The sequence below is a fragment of the Rhamphochromis longiceps genome, linkage group LG2 (genome assembly GCF_057381845.1).
Source record: "Rhamphochromis longiceps isolate RC_006_pf linkage group LG2, R_longiceps_female_GT1.1, whole genome shotgun sequence".
In the NCBI taxonomy this organism is placed as follows: domain Eukaryota; kingdom Metazoa; phylum Chordata; class Actinopteri; order Cichliformes; family Cichlidae; genus Rhamphochromis; species Rhamphochromis longiceps.
The window spans coordinates 23,110,648-23,120,356 of NC_140558.1; the positions used below are offsets into that span (position 1 = coordinate 23,110,648).

Consider the following 9,709-nt stretch of genomic DNA (forward strand, 5'->3'; position numbering starts at 1 on the left):
TAATATCTACAGCATCAGTTAAAACCAATAAATCTGAGAAGTCAAACGCATAAAGAATAAACAGTAAAACACACCTGCTATGATTGATGTTCTTATTCTGTTTTTTTTTTTTTTTTCTTTTTTTTTTTTGGGGGGGGGGGGGGGGGGGGGGAGATCGATTTCCAAAGACACACTGCATACAGAGAAAAGTAAAAAAAAAAATCCCTTAATATCTTTGAATAATTGATTAAGATTTATTTTCTATGGGTTGCATTAGGAAATGGGATGGGAAAAAAAATGAAACATTAGACATTTCTTTGCCAAAATTGGATTGAAAAAAACTGAATAATTAGTTATTTAGATAGAAGAAATTGTAATTGGGCTTACCATTAAACACATCACAATGTTGTTATTTGGAATCAGGTATAATTTGTGAGGACTTTTATTTGTGTTAATTCAGCTAATGTTATTAATAACATCTGCATAGCATGCCTGTATAAAATATGAGTTATTTGGAATTACAGCTTGGAAATGAAATCCATGACTAATGATTGTAGAACAAAGACACGTCATTTTCAAATTGAACAGAAAATTTTTTATTGATTTTATTTTTCTCCATTTGGCATTTGTTATAAACAACATATGCATATCAATATTTGTCTTTTTTTAAACAACTATTATTTTAGAAGTAAAAAAATAAAAACAATACTTAAACTTAACTAAAAAACTTGCATGATCAAAGTGAGTAAAATGTAAAGAAAAAAAAACCCAGAGCAACTGTGTAAAATCAGTAACAAAAAAACTCACATGATCACAAAGGTCTTGAAAATTTAGTATAATTAAAAATTGCAACCAAAGAACTCTGAGATCAACAGGATCTAACATTCACATTCTCTCTCTGGACATGACCTTGTCCTTGTGTTGTCATTGTGTTTTCATTCCTTCCTCTGTTGTATCTCCTGATCTCAAATCGTTTTTTTCTTTAACTGTGGTCTCCATCTGTGGTCCCTGTTCCTTTATCTCTGTGTCCTCTGTGCTGAGTGCTTTGTCTTTTTCTGTAGTCTCTGTCTGTGTTCTCATTCCTTCCTCTGTTGTTCCTTCTGATCTCAAATTATGTTTTTCTTCAGCTGTGGTCTCCATCTGTGGTCTCTGTTCCTTTATGTCTGTGTCCTCTGTGCTCAGTGCTTTGTCTTTGTCTGTAGTCTCTGTCTGTGGTCTCATTCCTTCCTCTGTTGTTCCTTCTGATCTCAAATAATTTTTTTCTTCAGCTGTGGTCTCCATCTGTGGTCCCTGTTCCTTTATGTCTTTGTCCTCTGTGCTGAGTGCTATGTCTTTTTCTGTAGTCTCTGTATGTTGCCCATTTTTATCTTCAGCTATGTCAATTGTGCTCAATCCTTTGTTCTTTTCCTTATTTTTTCTTGTAATATCTCTGACTCTTTGTATGACTTTTTGTCTTTTGCTGGTATCTTTAGGTGCCTCTTTAGTCTTGTGACTTCTGAGCATCTTTGGACTTAACAGCTGTTTTGCAGTCAGGCTCTTTGGTCTTTTTCTTTCTTGCTTGTTGCCCTTTTGCCTTGTTTCTCTGCTTTCATCACACTTCGCCAAAGAGCTTTTCTTCATTAGAGACCTTTTCCTCTTTTTTGGGTGTGCCACTGGAGACTCATAGCTAGTCCCAGGGCCATCTTCTTTTACTCTAACTGTGTCTTTGTTTTCAGTTGTTCCTTCTTCCCTCAAATCGTTTTTTTCTTTAACCCTGGTCTCCATCTGTGGTCCCTGTTCCTTTATGTCTTTGTCCTCTGTGCTGAGTGCTTTGTCTTTATCTGTAGTTACTGTGTGTTGCCCATTGTCATTTGTCCTCAATCCTTTCTCTTTTTCTGTAGTCTCTCTCTGTGTTGTCATTCCTATTGAGTAACATAGAGGTTGCACAGTAAGACACAAGGGATAGGGAAGCATATCCATTATATTCAGTGTTGGGGAGTAACGGAATACATGTACCGCCGTTACGTATTTAGAATACAAAATATGAGTAACTGTATTCCGTTACAGTTACAGTTTAAAAAGGTGGTATTCAGAATACAGTTACTTTGTTGAAATAAATGGATTACACTGCGGTACTTTCCTGTTTCATTTTGTCGCGGGTCAGGACTGTTTGGGTTTTGTTTGACAGCTACGTTCTGTTGTTCCAGGCAGCAGCGTTATGGTTGCCATGGTTACAGGGCGACGCTCTCTCTCTCTCTGCGCGACTGTGTGTTTCCTGGGTGAGAGAGCGCCTTTTCGTTGTTGTTGTTGTGCTAAGCTAACAGGCAGAATGCTACAAGCATAGCTCTAAAGAATGTAGCATCATGGGCAGTGTAGTCAGTGTTGCAGGGAGAATGGACTGCCATACACGTTATGGGTCTGTGAGCGCGAGGAGGGAGAAAAAGGGGAGTGGAAAGGTACGAGTTGTCGTCGAGGAAAACGGGAGCTGGAAGCATGTAAATATAATAATAACCACTTCAGCCAAGAAGAGTGCCTGACGAGCCCAGTTGTAAGTAAGCTATTAAGACTCGACTGTACACCGTGTTTGTGTTTTCCTCCGAAAACAATAAGTTCCGTTGGAGCAGCCTTTCAACGCCTCTCTCTGTCTCTCGCAAAAAAAGTGACCCACACAACAAAGTAAAGCTATTTTTCGGCTACGAGCCGACAGGGACCCCGCCGTATTAGTCAGAGGTCCCTTTACTACGGTTCGGAGCCGCGGACCTTCAGTAATAGTAATAAATCACACAGCAATAGTACATTCACGTTGTTGTAAAAAGCATGATAATATATTAAGTAATCCAAAGTATTCAGAATACGTTACTGTCATTGAGTAACGTAACGGAATACGTTACAGAATACATTTTGGGGCATGTATTCTGTATTCTGTAACAGAATACATTTTAAAAGTAACCTTCCCAACACTGATTATATTGCTATATACTCCCCCTAATACAATCCTATATAAACATCACAAATGCTACTGTTTGTATATGTATTATATATTTGAAGAAAAATCAAAAGTCCAACAAGTGATTATAAATGAGCAGTCTGTTATAATTGAAAGCAAAAAGTTCTGTCATATATTTCTGTAAATCTGAGATTCTGAACTATATATACATACAGATTACAGCTGGTAAGTAAATATTATATAATTTCTCATTAACAGAGATATTATTGGGGTTATTAGAGTTGTCCTTATGGAGAAATGAACTACACACTTACCAAGTGCTTCAGGGATGTGTGTGGTGGCCATCTGGAGAAAATCAGTGATGTGGACAGGATCTACAAGCATTTCTAAAAGACACAGAATGTTTTTATGTTCCTGCAGCTCCAGTCATGCTCATTCATGCTGCACGCAATGATGTAAATATAAAACAGGTTGTATTTCAGACCTAATACAGATTTTTATGATATATTGAATTGAAATTGCTAATTCAAGCAACCAATGATTTATGAAGAAACATCCTGAAAAACAACAGGGGTGCACAAAAACAACAGGTTGTAGTTTAGACCTAATTTTTTTCAAAAAATTATTTTGTAAGGAAGAAGAACTGGCGACCAGAGCTCACAGTATATGAAAATGAATTGGATTGCCATTTTGAACTTAAATCTTACTTTCCAATCCAGAATACTAACCCTTTCAATTTATTTATCCTACTTCCTAAACTTTCCAAGTTTACCAAGCTTAGTACTGAATATAACACATTCATGTGAAAAATTAATTCTTCGATCTTAAATATGATCAACCTATCTCTAATAATCGGCTATGTACCACAGGCCTTCAAGCTGGCTGTAGTTAAACCTTTACTCAAAAAGCCATCTCTAGACCCAGCAGTCTTATCTAATTATAGGCCAATCTCCAACCTTCCTTTCATATCAAAAATCCTTGAAAGAGTAGTTGTCAAACAGCTAACAGATCATCTGCAGAGGAATGGTTTATTTGAAGAGTTTCAGTCAGGTTTCAGAGCTCATCACAGCACAGAAACAGCTTTAGTGAAGGTTACAAATGATCTTCTTATGGCCTCTGACAGTGGACTCATCTCTGTGCTTGTCCTGCTAGACCTTAGTGCAGCATTCGATACTGTTGACCATAATATCCTATTAGAGCAATTAGAACATGCTGTAGGTATTACAGGTACTGTGCTGCAGTGGTTTGTATCATATCTATCTAATAGACTCCAATTTGTGCATGTAAATGGAGAGTCCTCTTCACACACTGAGGTTAATTATGGAGTTCCACAGGGTTCAGTGCTAGGACCAATTCTGTTTACATTATACATGCTTCCCTTAGGCAGTATCATTAGAAGACATAGCATACATTTTCACTGCTATGCTGATGGCACCCAGCTCTATCTGTCCATGAAGCCAGATGACACACACCAATTAGTTAAACTGCAGGAATGTCTTAAAGACATAAAGACCTGGATGGCCGCTAACTTTCTGCTTCTTAATTCAGATCAAACTGAGGTTATTGTACTCGGCCCTGAAAATCTTAGAAATATGGTATCTAACCAGATTCTTACTCTGGATGGCATTACCTTGGCCTCCAGTAACGCTGTGAGGAACCTTGGAGTCATTTTTGACCAGGACATGTCCTTCAACGCACATATTAAACAAATATATAAGACTGCTTTCTTCCATTTTCGCAACATCTCTAAAATTAGAAATATCCTGTCTCAGAGTGACGCTGAAAAACTAGTTCATGCATTTATTACTTCCAGGCTGGACGACTGTAATTCATTATTATCAGGATGTCCAAAAAACTCGCTGAAAAGCCTTCAACTAATCCAAAATGCTGCAGCAAGAGTCCTGACAGGGACTAGAATGAGAGAGCATATTTCTCCTGTTTTGGCTTCCCTTCATTGGCTTCCTGTTAAATCCAGAATTGAATTCAAAATCCTGCTCCTCACATACAAGGTCTTAAATAATCAGGCCCCATCTTATCTTAATGACCTTGTAGTACCATATCACCCTATTTGAGCGCTTCGCTCTCGCTCTGCAGGCCTACTTGTTGTTCCTAGAGTATTTAAAAGTAGAATGGGAGGCAGAGCCTTCAGTTTTCAGGCCCCTCTTCTGTGGAACCAGCTTCCAGTTTGGATTCGGGAGACAGACACTATCTCTACTTTTAAGATTAGGCTTAAAACTTTCCTTTTTGCTAAAGCATATAGTTAGGGCTGGACCAGGTGACCCTGAATCCTCCCTTAGTTATGCTGCAATAGATGTAGGGTGCCGGGGGATTCCCATGATGCATTGAGTTTTTCCTTTCCAGTCACCTTTCTCACTCACTATGTGTTAACAGACCTCTCTGCATTGAATCAGATCTGTTATTAACCTCTGTCTCTCTTCCACAGCATGTCTTTATCCTGTCTTCCTTCTCTCACCCCATCCGGTCGCAGCAGATGGCCGCCCCTCCCTGAGCCTGGTTCTGCCGGAGGTTTCTTCCTGTTAAAAGGGAATTTTTCCTTCCCACTGTCGCCAAAGTGCTTGATCATAGGGGGTCATATGATTGTTGGGTTTTTCTCTGTATCTATGAAGCGCCTTAAGCGCCAACTTTTGTTGTGATTTGGCGCTATATAAATAATTGAATTGAATTGAATTGAAAAAAGGAAATATCAATATCCTAAATTTTGATAGTCTCATTTCCTTGACCATTTTTGTCTTTGTGTTTTTTGACAGTATAGTTCATTTTATCAGTAGGTATCTTTAATTTGATTACTATTTTGCTTATTGTTTAGATATTTTATGTTGTTTCTTTCTGCATTTGTATGTTTAGTTATGTGTTGCCACTGGTTAGTTACTGGTCACGTTTCCTGTTTTTGGTGCCAATTTTATGTTGTTTAGTTTAACATTTACCCCCTGATTAATTTTGTTTTCTACATCTGTGGTAGATTCTCTCTGCTTTATTTTTGTCCTCCTGAACTTTGTATACGAATTAGTATCCATGGTGTGCCTCTGTTTCCTTGTGGTGACATACTGTTTTCCCATGTAGAAAGTAGATAAAAAGAAAGTAAACAGAAACTAGAAAATGAAGCCTAACAGCTCTGCATTTCCTAGTTTCTGTTTACTTTCTGTTTTGTACATTGTATACAGTGGTACTTCTGAAATATCATTGTGTTTGTCCGCTATATGATATGTTGAACTGAAATTGCTAATCCAAGCAACCAATGATTAATAAAGAAAAACCATGAAAGTTATCAGGGTTCCACAAACTTTTGCATGCCACTGTGTAAATACAGCACAGAAAATATATACTTGTATACAATTTATACTTTAGATTATAACATTTTGAGTCCTCCTTCCTCACTACATCACAGTAATGACATTGTGACATTTATAAATAATGTATTTGTTACACATGCTAGGTAACGACAGTGATGAATAAGTAGTAAAGTTGGATCTTACGTGATTTTTTGATCCGGATGGCTTGCCTGTGGGTGTGCAACTCCCTTCTGCTCTTCTTCATTTCCAACTGAAGTGCAAATAAAGTCCCCTTTAAAGCCTTACGGGAGGCTCTGACCTCTGGCAGTTGTGCATCAATTAGAAATTTCAAGAACGCCCTCACATTTCCAATCCGAATCCTTTTGGTTGTCACGGCATGTTTATTCAGATAAGTTGTCCATCTAAAAAAGGCCCACAAACAAACACAAATCAGTAATCACTTTAGTATTATTGAGATTACTGGACTAATATATCACAGATATTTGTAAAAATGTACTCAGTCAGTCTTTCTCTGTTGTCCATAAATGCAAACGTCATTGCAGGGACTTGATTGTGAGACATGAAATATGCCCAGGCACGGACATATTGGACCCGTTGTTTGGCGTTGTCGACATCCTTTTTACTTGTTCCACAAATGTGCTGAAACCAAGCATTCAGGACTTTCTCTGTTTAAAATAAAGTGTAGTAACAACATAGCAATTAGGAGTGTCATGACAAATTGATGAAGTACAGAAAAGATTCTTCTAATTGAATTGGTTGACAATGATATTTGGAAGATATTGCTAATTAGCAGGATTTAACTTCCTTGATAGAATTCAATTAAATTCCATTCAAGTCACAACAACATTTGCCTCAAGGCACTTTATACTTTAAGATAGAGCCTACAATAATAAATAGAACAACCAGTTATCCAAATTCACATTACACTACACAACAAAAAACACTTTTGTTAAATAATTCATACCAAATTTAGGAAGCCGGGCTGTTGGGTCAGGTTTATGTCTTTCAAATTTCTGGCGCTTTGGGGGGTTGAGGGGTTTGAGGCCAGGTTTATCCTTAGAGGATTTCAGTCTTTTCAGTTTACTTTTCAGTTGTTGTAGTTTCAAATGCAGTTCTTTGCAATTTTTGCAAGTCTGATGTTGGACTTGAGCATCATCTGACTGATTGACAGGGGAATGGACTGAGCTGTCTTCTCTAATCTCTGCAGATTCTTCACTGGTGTCACTGCTATCACTTTGCTCCTCTTGATCACTGCTTTCAGTCAGCTGCTCTATGTCCAGTGAGGTCACCATTGGAGGCTGTGGATTTGAACGTCTGAGAGCTTTGAGGGCTTTCAGATTAGCCAATCGTTTCGCTGTCCTCATTACTTTCTTCTGATCTGATTTCTGAAAGGGTATAAACAATAGAACAGCAATGTTTGAGAAAGTTAGTGAAACATGTCACATAAGAATGCATTCTAATTTAACAACAAAATGTAAGCTATACAAAACACTAACCTCAATCTCACAGTGGACATTTTCCAAGTGCTTGTCCAGTCTTATACGGTTTTTAACTTTACATACTGGACAGTCCAGCCTGCCCCTGTAACTGCATATCACATCCAGTTTGACAAATGTAACTACAACTACCACTTTAAATTGTTGCAATGTTTTTTCATATACTGTATGACAGTGACTTACACTGTAGAGCAGTAATTTAGCAGTAAATGTAATTCTTCTTTGTTTACAACATGGTGGTATTTTTTTAAATGCTGCCCAACTGCAACATATGGAATCAAGCATATTGGGCATTCTGTCATCTGACGTGGCATTTTTCCTGTAGAGAAGAATACACATCAGAACAGGTGAATAATTTTTTGCCAACAAGTCTTCAAATTGAGGAGCACATGTCCCAATACTTGAAAAATAAGAAGAGAAATATAAGAAAACCTTGATATATATATAAAAAGCCTACCACTTTGAATTGGAATCAGGACTTTGGTGGCATTTTAATGGCAGTTTGAAGGAAGAATTCCTTTTTAACATGGACGGTTATTTAAGATTTGGAAGCATCGCAAATTTGTGTTGTTAAAGAATTTCAAGGGTCAATGTCTCTATGCGCTGATTTCTGTATGTGTACTTATTTACTGTAGGGCTATGTTCCTTTTTGATTTGACACATAATCTGTCTAGCAGGCAGATGAAGCCTAAAAACATTTTTCACTCGAAATGATACGCAGATAGTACGATTAAAATAAATTCAATGGGCGCTCACAGACAATTACATAGGTCTTAATGTGTGGTGCTACAAGGTATAAAAGTATGAACAAAATAAAAACATTTTGTTACTCACTTGTTTCTTGACTGTGACAATATGTCACCATTCACGTAGGAATTAAGAAAGGAAACCTAAAAAAATGAAAAAACGAAATAAGAATAATGGGAAACAGGGAAATTAAAATCTTTTAAACATTAGTGATTTATATTTAATAGTTGGAATTTTACTATTTAAATGTTACAAAAGAGATTAGGGATTGGGATCTTACAGTTGGAAGGATTTAGTGAATTTTATCCCAACTTACCTCTATGTAATTCCACAATCTTCAACTGAAACACTAACAGCTCTGCATATAACCTACGGGGATCTTAGCATTCAGATCTTCCAACCCATCATGCCCTCTGCTTTTATCATGTGATCTCTTACCAATAGTGTATATCTGAACTTGGAATGGAGGATTACTCGTTTGGAACTTTAAATGTAACTTAACTAACATAATTTGCATATCTTCCTTTGGAGATGTTGTTAGTGCGAAGTATCACTCATTTGAATTTATTACTTATGTTATAAAACAAGTTTAAATTTTGAACCTAGAATGTCTTTTTAGCATAAATCACATTTGAAATTGGCAAAAAAACAAAAAACAAAAACAAAACACAATTCCCCTCTCGCCCATAAGGGCGTTTGGTCTTACTTATAATATAAGTATTATATTATAAAATGAGGTTTAAACTTGAACCTAGAATTCCTTTTTAGCATATATTGCATTTGTAATTTGGCAAAAAAAACCACCCAAAAAACAACAATTCCCCTCTCACTCAGGGCGCTCTGTCCATCAAGCTCAGGTCTGCTACAAGAAGCCTGGGAGCTTGAGGGCCCTGTGCAGTATTCAATTCATTTTAGGTCAATTTTATTTATGTCGTGCCAAATCACGACAACGGTCACCTCAAGGTGCTTTATATTGTAAGATAGACCCTACAATAATACATACAAAAGATGATTGCGATACAAAAGTATCTTAGTGTCACAGGCTGGGTCTCTGACCCAGCGCTCTGAGTTCATGTTTGTATTTGTCTCATTTTGTTATGTGATTAGTTTTGTGTCATTTCGTCTCTGTCTTTAGTTTGGGCAGCTTTTGTTTATTGTTCCTCTGGTTTTCTATGTTTTGGGTTCTTGTATTTATTCATTATGTATTAGGTCTGTTAGTTTGTGCTGTCATGTCTAGTTTTAGTGTTTCC

At 37.0% G+C, this 9,709-nt stretch overlaps 1 protein-coding gene across 1 annotated transcript; it reads right to left on the bottom strand.

Annotated features, from left to right (window-relative positions):
• Window positions 1-903: 903 nt before the first annotated feature.
• LOC146677189 (uncharacterized) lies at window positions 904-8,595 on the bottom strand. The gene is made up of 8 exons (XM_085383208.1): window positions 8,547-8,595; window positions 7,896-8,031; window positions 7,713-7,803; window positions 7,181-7,601; window positions 6,713-6,881; window positions 6,400-6,617; window positions 3,220-3,291; window positions 904-1,880 (listed from the first exon to the last, which is right to left on the bottom strand). Exons 1-8 carry the CDS (start codon window positions 8,575-8,577, stop codon window positions 904-906), a joined length of 2,115 nt encoding a protein of 704 aa, XP_085239334.1. The 5' UTR covers window positions 8,578-8,595.
• Window positions 8,596-9,709: the final 1,114 nt, after the last annotated feature.